The sequence below is a fragment of the Chrysemys picta genome, chromosome 1 (genome assembly GCF_011386835.1).
Source record: "Chrysemys picta bellii isolate R12L10 chromosome 1, ASM1138683v2, whole genome shotgun sequence".
Lineage (NCBI taxonomy): Eukaryota > Metazoa > Chordata > Testudines > Emydidae > Chrysemys > Chrysemys picta.
Window position 1 is genome coordinate 115074650 of NC_088791.1, and position 19218 is coordinate 115093867.

At 40.0% G+C, this 19218-nt stretch overlaps 1 protein-coding gene across 21 annotated transcripts in view; it reads right to left on the reverse strand.

Moving 5' to 3' along the window:
* EPS8 (EGFR pathway substrate 8, signaling adaptor) overlaps window positions 1–19218 on the reverse strand; it is a 199669-nt gene that overhangs the window by 55954 nt on the left and 124497 nt on the right. For 13 of the 21 annotated variants that reach the window (XM_024101989.3, XM_024101991.3, XM_065567536.1 and 10 more), the window contains 3 exons: window positions 4542–4609; window positions 1930–2091; window positions 1566–1715 (listed from right to left, as the gene is read on the reverse strand). In XM_024101989.3, the coding sequence (XP_023957757.1) occupies window positions 1566–1715; window positions 1930–2091; window positions 4542–4609 (380 nt within the window). Of the gene's footprint in view, window positions 1–1565; window positions 1716–1929; window positions 2092–4541; window positions 4610–6509; window positions 6561–19218 lie in introns of all 21 variants that reach the window. The other 8 variants (XM_065567473.1, XM_065567446.1, XM_065567453.1 and 5 more) reach the window with 1 other exon arrangement.

The following is a 19218-nucleotide window of genomic DNA, read 5'->3' on the forward strand; positions in this document are numbered from 1 at the left end:
TGGGCCTGAGTACAACCACCCATATCCCAGAATTCCTAGTACCCAAAATGTGGCCACTCTAGCCCTTTGTCCGTAATGTAGCATGTGAAAACTTGACTGTCCACTAAACTTGGCTGTCCAGAGGACAAAGAAAGTTGGCCCACAGGGTTGTGGAATACTTTTTGCAGACTCCCCGAGTACAAGTCCAGTGGGACTTGAGTCAGGCTCATACCTGCCACCCTACCAGGATCCCGGGACCCTGGATCCGAGCCCTGGGTTATCGTGATGCGTGTAGGTGAAAGCGGGGTTAGGCTTGATCCTGAATTTGAACCCGGGGCTTACACTGCAGTGTAGACATACCAATAGGGATTGCAATAAAAAGATTAGGAAAAAAATGAGATGGGCAGGGAACATCCTTCAGTATGAACTTCACCACTAACTGAAAACGGAATGTATATAATCTCAGAGCTTGTCTGCACTACAGAGCCTTTGCCGGCTTAGCTATGCTGGCAGAGTCCCCCTAGTGGAGATGCAGCAAAAACCAACAGAAGTAGATCTGTCAGCATGCCACTGGTCACACAATTAACCCCAGTCATCTTCACATCACTATCGCTGGAACCATTCCAAATGTTTATTTGAAGAAACTCTACCATGTGATTAGTGTTATTTTTTTTTAAAAAAGGATACAATAGGGTGACTAAAACTACTATGAAATAAAATTAAAAAGTTACATGAAATTACTTATCAGAATTTGAAGCAGTACAAATTATATTACTGCACATGCCGAAATTGAGATGTACAATCCTAGAAATAAAGTCAAGTACTTTTAACAATTTTCTTTACTCTAAAATATTGCTGGCTTATCTTAACTGGAAGCAAACAAGATCTCTCTTCCTCTTGTTTTTGACCATCTTACCTAGTAATATCCCCCCCTCTCCCGCTCTAGTTTTCTAATAGAGCATAAGCCAATATTAGTCTATTTGCTTGCTTCCAAGCCTCTGATCAATATAAACGATGCCAGCCCCTTCTGGTGACTAGAAGTCTGCCTCAGCACAAATAATTTGATGTCCTGCATGGGGGGAGAGAATACACGTGCGTAGAAGAGATTTAACTGCTCAATAAGAAAGGAATAGATGGAAAGGAAAAACGCAGTAAGAACAGATAACATTTCTCATCAGCTTCTACGAATTTGTAATTAACTCTCGAGCTATTTTACACCATCTGCTTAAGAAACAGTACCAGTGAATATTACTAACACATACACACAAACCTCGGTGATCTGCGAGCCTAATTTAATAGCTAAGCCTTGAACCTTACCCTCCCAAAATGCTCTCTCTAGGAAAGATTTATATGGGTGTGCAGTCTACTAAGGTTTCAAATATCTGAGATATCATTACCCTTAATGAATATACTATAGTATATTTATCATCATACTAAGAAAACTTAGTATCATCAATATATTCATGTTAAAGTACAACTGACAGAAGAAAAGAACAAAGTACATTTTGTGAGGCGGTATCATTGATTTTCCTCCTCACTGTTACAAAATTCAAGCGATCTGCAATGGGTCCGTATTATTGCTTTACCTTAACCTCATCGCATTGGAAAAGATGAAGATCTGGCTTGTTTTGGGCTGGTTCTTTGCAAACTAGTGCAAGAATAGAATCATAATTGCACGTGTTCATCACAGCTTGGCAATGTTGAATTGTGCTCAAAGGAAAATTCTCCAGTTCATTCTGCAGGGGGGCGAAAAAAAAAATCTTACATTTCTGGTTACCAAAAATTCAGAGTCTTGATCTCTGAAATGCTGCTGCAATTTCATCCAAACAATGAAAATAATAAAGCGGCAATTAAAATAATATAAAAAAAAACCCTTCAGACACTCTTTTTTCCCCGCTGATTCCCTTCTTCTTCCTTTCTGAAAATAAGAATGCCATTTACAGACCCTACCTTTGATTCTAAGTCCACCAGACTGACAGCTTTGTCATCCACTTGAAGAATCATATCTTGAGTCCACACTTTGCCCTTGGCATCCAGCAATTTCAGCTTTCTTATTCCATCATCCACTGTTATCATAGCCTCTTTCCGATCCAAAACAAAAGTGGTCAAGTGCTGATGATCGATACATGTGTAAAAAAATGCACACACATTAAAACTCATTTTCCAAAACCAAATATCTGTAGTATTTAAACTGTAGGGAAACAGGATGACAAGCCATGCATTTAAAAAAAAGAGTGCCTTTAAACATGACACATCCCATTGATAAGCTACGATTTTTTATTCTATAATGTCACTTAAAGAAATCAACTGACTACTATAACCTACAATTTATTATCCTCTATCATTCTGTTAGTAGTTAAACTGCCTTGGATATTTTGACACTTTTCAGGCATCACAATCAGGATTTAAAAAAAAAAAAAACTCTCAGAACATTAATTTACCATGCATGACAAGTAGCAGCCTGGCACCTCTGGAAAGTGAAACAGGCAGCAGCACAACAGGAATCTGTCCTATACTCTGTTAATTTGCCCCAACCCTGATCTGGAAGGTCCTCGTATTTCTGTTAAAGCTGACAACTAGCATACTAATAGCAATGAGATGTTGTTCATTTGTTTCTCATAGATACACCTTCCAGAGAGATGGGCCACTCATTTCATATAGACTAGAAAATAAATATTTTATGGTATCACTTTTGTTCACTACCAGCCTGGCATGTATTTTATTTTTAACCAGTGGCCTGTGAATGAAATATTATCTCACTGCCATTGTTCCGGATCCATCCAATTTCCTTGCAGTTATGATTTTGCTACATTTCTTTTCTAACATGTCAATAATGCATCAAATACACAGAATGGTATACCTATTAACTGTGTAACCAGGACAGTGGATATGGCAGCTGCATAAGACCAAATAATATTAACACAGAAATGAAAGGGAATTTAAACAACTCAAAAGGCAAAATAAAATGTAGTAAAGAGATTATACTGATTGTTCACATGGCAACACTTGCATTCCAAATACATGCAGTAATCTTTATGCCAATAGAGTACCAATACCTAACTTTAATTTCTAAAGTAGCCAAAACCATACAGAGTCAAAAGCAACATAAGTATTTCTTTGCAAGCAGATTGTGAAGGCGAGCTGAGCAATAGAATGTAAGATGATGCTGAGAACCATCAAACATGTAACAACTTATACAGGTTCTGAATTTAAAGCTGAACAATGAGGAACTGTGAATTTATGGCATTGGCAGGACCTAATTTAGTCCCACAACAGTGCTGCTTGGTTTACACAACAGAATGTCTACTGTCGTATCAGAATAAGGCTGTAATATGATGTCTTATATTTTAAATTGTCTTATATGACAAAGGATCACAAAGTGCTCACAATATGTGAGCATCCAGGTCTTGCTTCCATAGGTGCCGACTCCGTGGGTGCTCCAAGGCTGAAGCACCCATGGGGAAAAATTAGTGGGTGCTCTGCACCCACTGACAGCCAAGCTCCCCTCCACTCCCGCCCCACCTGAGCGCGTTGCTTCCCCGCTCCTCCGCCTACCTCCCAGAGTTTCCCGCCTGGCCGCCGCCAAACATCTGTTTGGCAGCATTAGGATGCTCCGGGAGGGATGGGGAGGAGCGGGAATGTGGCTCGGTCAGGGGAGGAGGTGAGGAAGAGGTGGAGCCGGAGTGGGGATTTGGGGAAGGAGTTGGAATAGGGGCAGGGAGGGGGCAGAGTTGGGGCAGGGATTTTGGGGAAGGGATTGGAAGAGGCGGGGTGGGAGGGGCATTGAAGGGGTGGAGTGGGGGTGGGGTAGAGGGGCGGTTGAGCACCCACAGGAAAGAGAGAAAGTCAGCGCCTATGCTTGCTCCCCTGCAGAATTTAAATGGATTTACTCCTGGGGTAGAACACGACATCAACATACAGTAATTCTGCACAGCAGTTTAGGACAGGAAGCAAGAAATAAACTCTGCATTGCAAAGTAGGGAGAATTTGGTAGGCAGAACATAATTAACCATAACAGAATGTAGCTAGCCCTGAGGTTAAGACCCCTGCTCTTGTGAATACCAGTCTGAGCTCGATGATGATGATGATATTTTATCAAAGCCTCCATTTTCCATCTCATCCAACATGGAGCTTCAGTGACACAGATCATCTCTACACTGTGCCTGAGGACTAGAAGGCAACAAGCTCAAGGAAAAAAGCACATCACCTATTGAATTATCAACATCACTTCCTGAGGCCCCTAGATTTTGCATAGACACATCCCTTTCCACTGCAAATAGTCACTGCAGGCAATCCTGCTTTGCTCATAAAAACTGACACAATTGTAGCCCATTGTGGTCTAGCTGCAGGATCTAAGACATAATCAAATGTATATTATACTAAAAGTGACATTTGCCTGGCAAAACATTTTAGATGATGTATATGTCTTCAAATCTATAGACACTACTTGGGGGGAAACAAATCATTGCATATTATGTAGAACTGCACGAGGAAGAGTAAACTAGACCTTGCATTTTACCCTAAAAATTTGCTATTTTTCCAATTGGAAATCTCAGTCTTACCTCCACATGATACTGTGAAGTTTCGGATATGCTGCTGGCACTGTCCCGTGCATAACTCTTTCTTTGCTCTAAAAAATAATAATTAAGAGAGTAATTATTCACCTGCTTCCATGTTGTGCTGAAGCTTGTATCTTTTAAAAGTGTCTCAGATACCCCACAATATTTTTATACAAATGCAGAAAAAGAAAAGCTGTTACTTATCATACTCAAAAGGAAAAGCCTTCACCTCATCGTAGCCCCGAGCACAATATATATCCACATGAACAATACCATGAAAAAAGCCAGTAGGAGGCAAACAAAAAGCTAGACTCAACACAACAATTCAGAATACAGCAGGTTATTGGCATTTTAAGTATTGTTTGAAAATATGGTATTGTAAAGTTTGAATATTAAATCTTTGACTTCCCACTTATGTAGCTAGCAAAACTGGCTTGGGGCTTTTCGTATATGCATTAATGTACTCTGAAACCAAGTGTGCCTTGTTATATATTACTACTCTGTAGCTAAAAAGCCCCAATAATTAGCAGAAAAAAAGTCCTAATCAATATCTTAAATATCAGGACTGACTATTTTGGAAATTATTTTAAAAACACACAAATCTGATTTGCCTTTCTTTCTTTCTTTCTTTCTTTCTTTCTTCCCAAATATTCAAAATAAATGAATTACTGGTGTAGAAATAGGCTGAGGAAGGACAAATGCAGAAGATGCAGTACAGAACTGCCACACTGAATTACTCTAAAAGAAATATCTTCTATTCTTCTGACTGTTCTGTAACGCTGCAAAATCAGAAATATTATGTTGGGTCTATTTTATGCCAGTGGGGAAAAAATAATACATATGACAATGTCATAATCAGTGAAAAAAGCATCTCATCTTAATTTAATACAAAAATATTCTTAATGTAATATTTGGACCTTTACTCATAATCACTGAAGGGCCTAATATTTCTTTCCTTTCTCGGGCAAAGTCCCAAGTGACGTTAATAGGAGACCTGACAGGATAAGGTTTTCAGGATTTAGTTTTCGGTATTTTTGTTTTTTTAAATAATCAATTTTTCTGCCTTAAGATGAGATAAATGAGCATTTTGATGAACTGGGTTTCAAGCTGAGAAAAACTGATATCTCAATTTCACCACAGAGACAACTTGTGCATTGGTGAAAAATGAAGTGTGCTATTGTGTTAATAGTCTCCGAGAGCTAACTACATCAAAGCACTACTTCAACTACTAAAAATGAAGCCAGGTTTGGGTTGAATAGTTATTTAAGACCTTAGGGTCAATAAATTATACAGATCTTTTGGGAGGGCTTACAGCAGAAAAGAATGATACCCATTGAGGTCTTAGACCAATGTAAAACAAAGGGCCTTCCCAAACCGTGTTTCTTTACATGGGTATTTCAAGTCAGGTAGAGTGTGGGTTTAATAACTCAGGACGCTTATGTTGCAAGAAGTGAAGTACCCTCAATTCCCATGATTTCAGTGGGATATTGCTTAGCAGGTGATAGTTAGCAGGAGATACAGGCCCGTAGTTTCATCGTGTCTGCGCATCTCATAGAAGGCAGTAGTTACAGAGAACTCTTGGTAGCTTGCTGTCATTCTTCCCAGAAGGCCAGTGTTGCTTACTGAAATAGAGCCACCCAGGGGCAATTAACTTACAACAGTTATTCAGTTTGCTTTAGTGAGATTAGTCTGCAGTACAATCAACCAAATACCAGACTACTGTGGATTACCAGAAAATGCATTTAGGATAGTGCACAAGGGCATATTGTAAAAAAAATCCCCATCATCTGCTCTAATTTAATTACTTAGAAACACCAATACAAATGTCCTTGGCATTTAATGCTTTAATTTAACTGTTACTAATATTTTTGCTTTTGCAGCATATTACTTATTTTCAGAAGTGTTTAAAAAAAAAACGCAAACACACACCCCACAAAACACTCAATAAACCACTTCTACTTCATTTGCTACCTTTCTTTTTTTGTTTGGATGATGATCTGAAGAAGTAAAGTCCATCTGTTCCTAACAAAACAAGGGAATTAAAAAAGCAATGTCTGATTTAACCCAATAGCTATAATTATTTCCATCCCAAAGATGACAGGGCAACAGTCTTAACTTACTAGCTGTAAAGGAATAATTGGATGTCGTGCAACAGGAAAGAGGACATGTAGAAAAACCACTGCACGTTCTGATTTACTGAAAGCTTGACCCGCTGGGCTTTTTCAAACAGACGGTTACATAGATTAACGTTTTTGCTTTCACCAAATTAAACTGGGACAAGGAATTTTACATCTGCTGTAAAGTTTGTAAAATTAAAACAATATTAATTAAAAATATTAAAATATACACCTCTATTATACTTATACATTAAAGAAACTCTGGTTTGCATGGTGGTTACACTGCATTTCGTTTAAGGTCATAACAGGCCAACGTGCAACTCTTCCAAAAGGTGGCCTATGATCTTTAGTGTGCACAACTGCTAAACACCTTAGTCTTAGTGCAGTGGTGGGCAAATTGTATGACGGGCCATGAATGCTCATGAAATGGGGTTGGGATGTGGGAGGGAGTGAGGGCTCCAGCTGGGAGTGTGGCCAGAAATTAGGAGTTCAGGGTGCAGGAGGGGGCCCCGGGCTGGGGCAGGGGTTGGGGTGCGTGGGGAGGGTGGGGGCTCCAGCTGGGGATGCGGGCTCTGGGGTGGGGCTGGGGATGACGTGTTTGGGGTGCAGGAGGGTGCTCTGTGCTTGGACCGAGGGGTTCAGAGGACAGGAGGGGGATCAGGGCTGGGGGTTGGGGCGCAGGAGTGGGTCAGGGGTGTAGGCTCCAGGCGGTGCTTAACTCAAGCAGCTCCCGGAAGCAGCGACATGTCCCCCCCTCTGGCTCCTACACGGAGGTGTGTCCAGGCGGCTCTGTGCACTACCCCATCTGCAGGTGCCGCCCCTGCAGCTCCCATTGGCCATGATTCCCAGCCAATAGGAGCTGCAGGGGTGGCACTTGGGGTGGGGGCAACATGTGGAGCCCCGTGGCTGCCCCTACGCATAGGAGCCGGAACGGGGACATTCCTCTGCTTGTGGGAGTCATGTGGAGCCACAGCACGCGCAGAGCGGGGCAAGCCCCGGACCCTGCTCCCCAGCAGAAGCTCAAGGGCCAGATTAAAACGTCTGAAGGGTCAGATGTGGCCCCCGGGTGGTAGTTTGCCCACCCCTGGCTTAGTGCAAAGATAGCACCTCCAAAAGCACTGTATGCCAGCAGCAGCAACAAACATGTCCCCATCCAACAGAACAGCACAGCACTTTTCGTAGACAAGATGCCACGTGAAAGGTTTTTAGCCCCAGGAAGGTAATACTTTCACACTGTTTTATATATATATATATATATATATATATATATATATATATATATATATAAATAAAAGGTAATTAACAACTGGTGTGGGCACACACTCTACTCAGAACAGAACCAAAAAAAAGCTGTTTATAAAAATCAGAGAATTGTGAGCAGAGCTCACAAATATCTATATTCATCACTCACTATCATTTACTATCATTACAGATACAGGAGCGTTTCCTCACAATTTTTTAGATATCTACATATGTGTGATGTTTGGCAACATCCAACAGTGATCTGTATCTCAATTATGAGGGGCACTCTGCAGAAAATATTTGGGAGGCCAGTCACCCAGCAGAGACTACCTCACAGATGATTTTGTACGGCGCTAGATAATGGATATAATACACATTCCAGAAGCAAAAGTAGAAAGCTGGAAGTACTATTACAAGGAGAAATTAAGAATTCTATTGGAGAAGTGCTCTTATAGTATTTTCCATCATGCATTATATAATCCCAATTTGCTCAAATCTGTCTGGCAAAATCAGATAGATTCTACCAGATCCCAAAGATTTACGTAACACTTATTCTCTCAATTATGGTTAAAAACATTAGCAGAAACAATCACTGCACTGAGACTTCTCAACCTTTAGAGAAAATATCTGCCAGAAAATATATTGTACACTTAAAGCTGTTCCAAAATTTGGCTTCTAATACATATACATCCCAATTTCAGCCTAAATACTGGTAGTCATTTCTGGCAGAATAATTTTTTCAAATACCCATTTAAAGCTCAATGGTTAGGAAGTTTCACTCCCTTCCCTGACATGGCCAACTCAGCTGCTTATTATCCAGTCTTCCTCAGAGCCAGTTCCCAGGGACTGCCCAGGATGGGTTGACAGAAGGAGGCTCATGAGCAGACAGAGTCTCCATTCTTGACATAGACATTAGTGTCCAGAATTAACCATTTCCTGAGGTTTTCCTTTTTTGGTACCTTCAGTAGAAAAAAATCAATTTCAGTCTATGCTCTCCTAGGGCTTTGCTTGCATTTTATGGTTCTTCCTGCAAAACCCTTTAATCCCTGACCCTAGTTTGCATTTCCCTTCATAAAGGGCTACACAAACAGCTTTATATTCTGGATTGGAGCTAGTGTACCCCATATGGTCTGGCTTCCAGCATACATTAGCGTGAGTCAACAAAATAGCTCCGCCTCTCCTTGCAGGGACTTTAACTTTGAGAACCTGTCACAAGACTCCATTCCTTTGGTACTTGTCCTTCTCAGTTCCAGGTTATACCCTTCCACTATTATCAGACTTTTCCACACAAGGAACATTCTCTTTTGTACTTCCCTCATAGGGCAATTACTCTCATGCCCTTTTTTCTGGGCATCAGAGGTCCCTCCTGCTCCAAAACTACGAAATTCTCTATGAAGGAAATTTTAAAAATTAATAAATAGTTTAGGGTTGATCAAAACATTTTGTTTCAATAACAGTCTTGTTACGATGTCAACTTTTTATGTTGTCTTATGTTATATAAAAAGTCATTTCAAAACAAAAAACTAAAATGTCTCATTCCAAAAATGTCAAAGTAGGATGTCCCAACATTGCTGGAACTTCCCCCTCCCGATTTTCTTTTTTAAACAAAATATCCAGTGAAATTCACAATATATTTTGATTTCAAGAGAACTGCAGATTTTGACAGAATATTCTTCCAATCAGATCCTTTTAGGAATTTGATTTTAAAAACAGGCTCTTATTTTTGAAAATGTTGACCCAAATTTTCCCTTAACCAAGATCAAGATGATAAATAATGTAGAGGGTTTGTCCCATTAAAAAACAAAACAACAACAAAAAACCCCACCTTTCATTTGCGAGTGTTAGGAATTAATTTTTCATGGTTTTTCCTATAGTAACCTCCAGACTGGATTACTGCATCACCCTCCTCACAAAGCTACTCTTGAGGCCAGTACGACTGTATGATGTAATAATATGTTTGCCTGTCTGTAAGATGTATGTATTTTCTGCTATTTGATTAATACAATCCTTTTCTCCTTTTTCATTAACTTACATCTACCATAAATTTCCTGGCTTTCAAATTCAATGTTTGAATATTTCCTTAAGTGATTCTTTTTTAATTAAATACATATTTAACACAGTAGCAATTATTTATAAAACACCCAAACTGATTCTGCTAGTGATGGACTAGCAGCTTAGTACAAAACAATTTTCTATTGATGGCATATATCACATTGGTAGATGTGCAGGTGAACGAGCCCCTGATGGTGTGGCTGATGTGGTTAAGTCCTATGATGGTGTCCCTTGAATAGATATGTGGACAGAGTGGGCAATGGCATTTGTTGCACGGATAGGTTCCTGGGTTAGTATTTTTGTTGTGTGTAGTTGCTGGTGAGTATTTGCTTCAGGTTGGTGGGCTGTCTGTAAGCGAGGACTGGTCTGTCTCCCAAGGTCTGGGAGAGTAAGGGATCGTCCTTCAGGATAGGTTGTACATCCTTGATCACGTGCTGGAGAGGTTTTAGTTGAGGGCTGAAGGTGATGACTAGTGGCGTTCTGTTACTTTCTTTGTTGGGCCTGTCCTGTAGTAGGTGACTTCTGGGTACCCTTCTGGCTCTGTCAATCTGTTTCTTCACTTCAGCAGGTGGGTATTGTAGTTTTAAGAACACTTGATAGAGATCCTGTAGGTGTTTGTCTCTGTCTGAGGGATTGGAGCAAATGTGGTTGTATCTTAGAACTTGGCTGTAGACAATGGATCACGTGATGTGGTCTGGATGAAAGCTGGAGGCATGTAGGCAAGTATAGAGGTCAGTAGGTTTTCGGTATAGGGTGGTTATGTGACCATCGCTTATTTGCACTGTAGTGTCCAGGAAATGGATCTCTTGTGTCCACTTTTCTACTTCTAATTTGGCTTGGTCCTAATACCACTTCCAGATATTTGATTAAATGTTACATAAAACTCAGTAGAGCCTTAAATTAAATTTATCTTGTTTCTACGAATACACTTTTGGAAACTTTTACAGCAGCTCCAAAAGATTGACACTGACATTTCTTAGGCTCAGGCCACACTGTTTTTCTGTCTAAGACTAAATACTTACAATTCTCTGATGTGCTACTGGAATGAAATCCAAATGTGGAAATTAAAGTATCTAATTAATATTCACTAGTATCATTTTGACAGCCATACAGCAACACGGAAGTGTTTGCCATTTGCCTGCCTATTGCAAGTTATTTCAATAAGAATATTTCTCATGGTGACTCTTGAGAATGAACTATGGAAGTTGTTGATTTAATGAAAGTTAACACTTTTCCCTTTATGCTTTCACTCTCCATTGTAATCATCTTGTTTCCCAGGTCCAGCTCATCAGTTCCCTCCACGCATGAAGAGAGTTATTAAGGCTCCACAACGGGCACAGCCAGATAGAATTAATACAAGTGTCAAAACCATTGAGTTTATTCTATTTAATCAGATAGTCTCTCTTATCAAACCACGTTCATATCCAAAACACTAAACTTGTAGAAATGTAGTTTAGCACCAGTACCACAGGTAATTTAAACAGTTGAAATGCCTAAAACAATAGCTACCTACAATAATTTTTTGATGATGGTAAGAAAAAGAAACACAGATTTAAGTCAATCTATTAATTATGCTCCACAGCTGAAGAAGTCTAATCAAAAGAATTATAACAGCATAGATCTAAAAATCAAATCACATGGTAAGGTAAAGTCTTTGTACCACTTTACTCATAGTGTGAGCTCTCTGACTGGCTAGGAGATTCACTATTCTAATCTAGACCCGTGCTTATACTACATTTGTCACCATAGTATCTGAGTGCCTAGTTGAATCCCTGTCTGCTACTATCTTCTCAAATACACATAAGAACACTGATTAAGCTGGGATTGTAATTCCTCTGATGTGGACTTGTTTACAGTTATCTGTGCCTTTGGAAACTCCATTAGTGTTGTCAGCTCTCTGAATTTATTGTGATTTTTGCCTCTGCTGCAGACAATCTTGTGATGATAGGAAAAAGTATAGCCTTCATACCATTTTGGGGAAGCAAACAAGAAAGAGGGAGGGACTCCCCTTCACTCTGGCCTGGAACCCAGTGGAAGGTACATTCAATTGCAAGCCCAAAGACTCAGAGTTCTAGCCCCAGCTCACTTACTGACTGCTGTTAATATTTTTGTGCCCTTCACAACTTACTATGAAAAAAAGTTTCATACTTTAGGGGGTAGCTATCACTCATGAGTTTCACGGGTAAGACAAGCCAGAGCTTGAACAAGGTCCCTTCAGGAGGAGCTATGGACAGAACCCAGGACTCTAATATAACAGTCAAGTCTCAACCACTTTGCCAAACATCTTTCAGAAGGAACATGACAAATTAGGTGCCTGTGCCTGTGTGCCTAACAGTGTGGCTCTGTGTCACCCTCTAGTGGCTAGACGACATATGATGTCTATGATTCTTCTATTACTTTCATACTAAGACACATCATGTTCTTTAGCTCAAGTGGTAAAGGCTCATGTTTTTACATATAGAGGTCTCAGGCTCCATTCCAACAGATGAGCCAAACAGGAGTGATGTTATATTTAGCTATGCTTTCTGTAACCATAAGGAAACATTCAGCTCACAGAGCCGGAAACAGAAATCAAGAATCCCGATGTCTAGTGTTCCACTGCTTAGGAATACTTATTCAATCCCAGGGCAATCTATGTATGGTGCATATGTTTTTCTCCCCATATGGGCTGGTGCACAAAAAGAATAAAAGCATTGTCCCCCACCCTTCACTTATTTCACAGTTTCATAGAGTACAAGGCTAGAAGGAACCTTTGGATCAGTCTGACCTTCTGTTTACCACAGACCATCAAATTTCATCCTGATACCCCTACATTATGCCCAAAGACTTTAGTTAGGTCAAAATATTTCAGTTCTCAGGAAACTGTGTGCCACAGGTAGAGAACAGGAGAGACCAAGGTACCACCAATGCCCGAGGCCCCTGCAATGGCAGGGAATTGAAAGGTGAGATATGCCCAGATGTACAGGTGCACTGGGGGGCAGGGAGGGGAGGACTATTTTCACTGATGGGACTATCCTATCTGTGCTTCAGCCGTGGAGTTAGGCCTGGTGGCAATCAAAACAGGTGTTGTGACAACTGTGCACTGCTGGGACTGCACGTGCATGTAGACACACACCAGGAGAGTTACAGGCATGCTAGATAGACCACACAATGGTTAGCGAGCCAAATTTCTCTCAGGTAGGCAGTGCTGAAAGGACTAGACAGATTCAAAATGGTTTCTGCCCTTTTGGATAAGGGACAGGGCCAAAAGGAGTACGCTGATTGGGCCTTTTGGGATCAATTATGGTTTGAGAGAGAGAGAGAGAGAGAGAGAGATACACACACTTTAACAAATATAAATATAAATATTAAGCCTTTTATCATATCTGTAGCATGCCTAGCTCTATGGATCCCTTGACCTGGTTGTGACATCTTGGAGCTTGTAATTATACAGTGTACATTTTAAAAGCCTTCCAGACTTTGCTTTGCATTAAGTACTGAAAAATATGAAAATTCACAAGCAATTTAATCCCTACCATCTAAGCATCAGCACAATTATAATTACTGTTCTTTAAATATAAAAACACATGGTTTATTGAAGTGTCCTGAAGAAGCTAGAAATTTTAGACTCCAAAAGGAAGTATGTTTCATTATTAGGCACACTGCTGAAAGATATGATCAAACAATTTATCGTGCACCATCAACTCAGTTTTGCAAAAGAATGTCATTGTTTTATCATCACTCACTGGCAAAAGCCCAGTGCATCATCACTATTGGCTCCAAAGTGAAACCACAGAGCTCTTGTGACAACCAGAAGCAGTTCCACAGGAGACAGATGGAGAAGCTAACTTTAGAACAATAGATAAGATTAAGATTTCAACAGAAAAGATTAAGAGTTTAAAGTTCATTTCAGAAGCAAACGTCAGGTATTTTAAAAATGCGTAGGGCATTTTTTCTATGAGTTACCTGACAGCTCTCATCTCGAAGGAGAAAATATATCCTAAGGCAACTCTCAAGAGAACTGGATGGTCCAGGCAGGAAAGGAGTTGAAAATGAAGAGGTCACTGACACAGAAAAGGCCAAGACAGTAGTAATCAAAAGTTCTTACCATTTGATTGCCATGTAAAAGTGAGTGATCGCGTACAAGTTTTCACATCACAAATACCATCACTCACTTCACAATTGGAACAATTAATAGTCTCAGATGAAAGAAAGAAAAGACTAAATAGTCATGGAGACTGAACTACCCTACAGAGGTGGCCACGTTTATGGGTATATCTTCACTACACAGTTAATCTGGGCTCTTACCCAAGTGTTAGCCCCACCTCACCCATGCCCACTATCCACACTGCAAAACCTTTGACACAGTTTGGAGGTAATTTTAAGCCCAGGCTAGTTTACCAGGCTTGGAATATAGGTCAGGTTTAACTCTGGCTGGTACTTGCCACTTTGCAATGAGGATGCAGACAAAAAAAAAACCCCACAAAAGTACTGATAGTCCTCCAATGCCTTTCCCATAGTTCCCCCTTGAAAACAGACAAGTTCTCCTTCAATTGACACAACTGACTGGGAAAGAATCCTTGAGTGTCTCAGCACAAAGAACCATGGGCTTTGCTCCCAGACACATACAGGCAAGAGCAGAATCATTGAGGACACAGTAACATGGGCAGGGTTTTGCTGTAGGGATGCTCACACCTAGGCTAAGCTAAGACTCATGTGCCAATCAATCACTCAGGCTAACTATGCAGAGAAGACAGTCCTCATATCAAGATTGAGCCAAGTTGGTAAGATAGTGTGAAGAAGCTTCCACTGCCATGCTGGGCCCAATATGTAGTCAATGGGAGGAAATTAATTCAGTGAAATGTATGCCAATTACACTTAAAAACATGTCAAATGCCTTCTATAAAGAGAGATGCCCTCAGTATTTTGTACATGTAAGGAATACTGAAAATGCTAAATATCAGGCCCTCCTAGGAAATATTGTAAATACTGAGCTAATGGTATCAAAGGTAACTGTCAATTTTCTCAGAATGACCACTGTAGAGAAACAACTTTTAGGTATTAACATTAGACACATATCTATCTAAGTACTTCAGGGCTGACATTTTCAATGCATGAAAGTTTGAGCACCGTCCTCTCAACAAATTTTAAGAAAGCGAGCACACAATCTCACTGGCTCTCAATGAGATTTAGGCTCCTAAATCACTTCTGAAAATAGGACATTGGCACGTTTGAAAATTTTGTCCTCCTAGATGATAAAGCTTAAGCAACAGATATATTGCTACTGAGCATGTTCAGGAGAATCCACAACAATTTTTTTAGCCTCTCCCTTTATGACATAAAAACCGGTCAGTGAGTGCAAAGGGCTGTGGCTGTTTCTTACAAGGGGACAAGCCAGGAACAAAGGCTGATGCTGGGATAATTACAAAAAGCAACTGAAACATTGAAACAAAAAGAGTAAAAATTTTCCCCATCGTCCCCCTGCTAAAAATTCCTTAACATTAAGAAAGGGAGAATGTTGTAGGGACAGTGTTTTATAACCTTCTTCATTTGAGGACCCCTAAAAATTTCAAATGGAAGTGAGGACCCTTTTCAAAATTAGACACAGTCTGGGGACTTCCGGGGTCCATGGACCACAGGTTGAAAACCACTATTGTAGAGACATGCTGAAGGCAACTAGATGGTACTACAGTTACTAAAAATATTAAAAATATAATAAAATAAACTACATTGCTTTTAAGAGAGATTTCAGACGCATTTTTAAATACAGGCATTACTACCATTTTTTCTCCAATTTACACATATTTGGTGGAACTGACTGACAGTCCTAGAGCCAGAACATATAAAGCATACGCAGTTAACAGAGCAAACTTTTCTCTCAAGGTCTTGCTGGAGAGTTGAATCTTCATATCCATTCCACCCCTGGCAACTGCAATTGTAGTATTGTGATGTTTCTAATACTGCTGAAAATGAACTGAAATCACCAACTCATTTTACACAGGTCACCAAATAGCAATGATATGATAACTGTCAATTAATACTAATCTGGGCTGGATTCTAAGATATTTAGAAATGAAAGCCTCTTCTGTCCATCACTAATCTCAAATCCACCCCCATGGTTCCTATTTTTTTCATAAATGAAAATTCCATACCTGAAATTATCTATTGTGTTTGAAATAAAAACTCAGGGAGATCCAGCACTTCAAGACAAAGAACAATTCTACATTTGTAGATAATTAGGCTCATTCTGCTACACTTCTTAGTTTAAAATGAATGGATGATAATACAGAGCTGGGAAGACAGCCAGAAGAGTAAAGCTGTGTCCTGGTCACATAAAAAATGTTCTATAAAATGAAACTTTGATCAACATTTTTCTTACTGGGTTTTCTTACCTACTTCCTAATGTTCTAATTATGTGTGATTTGTTTGTCCAGGGAGTGCATACAGGATGCAGAAATTCCTGTTTAAAAAGGATCACTAAGGAATTTAATATTAAAATAAACAGGAACTGTACTTGAGTTATGTTAAAAGAGGCATAGAAATGCAGGACTGGAAGGGACCTCAAGGAGTCATCCCGACCAGCTCCCTGTACTGAGGCAGGACCAACTAAACCTAGACAATCCCTGACAGGTGTTTATCTAACCTGTTCTTACAAACCTCCAGTGACAGAGATTCCTCTTTATAACAACCCTTAACATATTGGACAGTTAACAGGTCCTCCCTCAGTTTTCTTTTCTCAAGACTAAGCATACCCAGATTTTTTAACCTTTCTTCATAGGTCAGCTTTTCTCAGTCTTATCATTTTTGTTCCTCTCCTCCAGACTCTCTCCAGTTTAACCACATCTTTCCTAAAGGGTGGCACCTAGAATTGGACACAATACTCCAGCTGAGGCCTCACCAGTGCCAAGCAAAGCAAGACAATTGCCTCCCATGTCTTACATACAACACTCCTATTGATAACATGGTAACTTTTTTTGTAACTGTACCACATTGGTGATGCATATTCTGTTTGTGATCCCAGATTTTTTTCAGCAGTACTACCACTAGCCAGTTATTTCCCAAGCTGTAATTGTGCATTTGAGTTTTCATGCTCAACTGTAGTGCTTTGCACCTATCTTTATTGAACTTCACCTTGCTGATTTCAGACCTATTTTGGAATTTCTCAAGATCGTTTTAAATTCTAGTCCTATCTTCTTGCAACCCCTCCCAGCTTTGTGTCATTCGAATTTTATAAGCACACTGATCACTCCATTATCCAATCATTAATGAAAATACTGAATAGTACCAAATCCACCACTGACCCATGTAGAACCCACTAGACATGTCCTTCCAGTTTGACACTGAACCATTGATAACTACTCCTTGAGAACAGTCTTTCAACCAGTTGTGCACCCTCCTTATAGTAATTTCACTTAGACCACATTTCCTTAGTTTGTTTATAGGAACATCACGAGAGGCTGTGTCAAAATCCTTACTAAAATTGAAATAAATCACATCTTGAGCTTCCCCCTTATCCACTAGGACAGAAACCTTGTCAAAGAAGGAAGTTAGGGGTTTGGAATGATTTGTTCTTGACAAATTGATGCTGGCAATTCCTTATAACCCTATGATCCTCTGGGAGCTTATACACTGATTGTTTAATAATTTGTTCCAGTATCTTTCCAGGTATGGAAGTTAGGCTGAATGGTCCATAATTCCTGAGGTCATCTTGTTCCCCTTTTTAAAGGCATGTACTATGTTTGCCCTTCTTCAGTCCTTTGGGACCTCACCCATCCTTCAAGAATTCTCGAAGATAATTGCTAACCGTTCCAAGATTGCTTCAGCTAGTTTCTTACCTACCCTAGGATGAAATTCATCAAGCCCTGCTGACTTGAATACAACTTCACTTCACTTCTTGACTCCTTTTCCTGTTTCTGCTTGTGGGGTTGGAGGTGTCTAAAATTCTACACCATCTCTTCCACTTGATGGTACAGGTTTGTGTGTCTTGGAGTTTCAGTCCCTTTGTCTTCAAACATCTCTTAACAGAGCCTTTCCATCCTATCCTTGTTCTTCCACTTCTTTTCTTGTTGTCCTTTTCTCCCCAGGCTCTCTTTGCTGGTCGTTCTTCTCCCATTCTTATTAGCTGACTGAAATGTGCACTCTGCAGCCTATCACAGAGTTCACCTTCCCCCTAATTTCCATGTACACACTGTCCATCATCCACTTGTCTATCATTCTCCTCACTATATTATTTTCGGTTACCTATATCTTGTTTTCTTTCATCTCTGTAAGACCCTCCATTTTCAACCCATAAAGCAGGCAGGGATAAACACATGCAGCATACGCTTTTCCTTCCATTTTGTTACATATTGTCAGTCCCACAATACTTCTGTCACATTTTTCACTGCTGCCCAACCACACTGGATGGTTCTTCAACTATCCAGATCGCTCTCCTATGCAAGTGTACTTCCCTAGTGTACACACTTTTTCTTCTGATTCAGCTTCTCTCCTGCAACTTCAATCAACAGCTCTTCTTTCACCTTCCTTACTTGCATTAACTTCAGTTTTCTTTGAGTTTGTCCTCAAACACAGACGTGTATTCTGATATCATATTGACCAATGTCTCGTTGCTGTCAACTTATGTAAATATTCTTTAGCCTGTTCTTTCACTATTTTGGCTTGCATTCCTTCCCCCTTGTTAATATTGTGTTGAGTATCTGGTCACCAGTAACACTTTTAGTGAAGACTGACGCAAAACAAGTATTAAACACCTCAGCCTTTTTGATGCCACCAGTTATCTCTCCTTCCATACTGAATAGAGGACCTGCACGTTCCTTCTCCTACATACCTAATGTATTTAAATAACCTCCTCTTATTGCTTTTTATGTCAGTTGCTAGGTGTAACTCATTTTGTGACTTAGCCTTTCTGATTTTGTCCCTGCATGCTTCTACTATTTTTTGTTTTCCTCCTTCACAATTTGTCAACGTTGCTATTCTTTGTAGGATTCCTTTTGGATTTTCAGGTCATTAAAGAGCTCTGCTGGAGACATAATGTCCTCTTCCTATCTTTCCATAACAGTTTGCTGTTCTACCTTTAATACTGTTTTATTGAAGCTCTCCGAACTTCTTTATCCCTTAGATTCTCTTCCCTTGGAGCTTACCTATAAATTCTCTGAGTTTGTTGACGTTTGTTTTGGAAGTCCATTGTCCTTATTCTGCTGTTCTGACTCCTTCCTTTCCTTAGAATTATGGAATTTATCATTTCATGATGACTTTCACTCAAATTGCCTTCCACCTACAGACTCACTAGC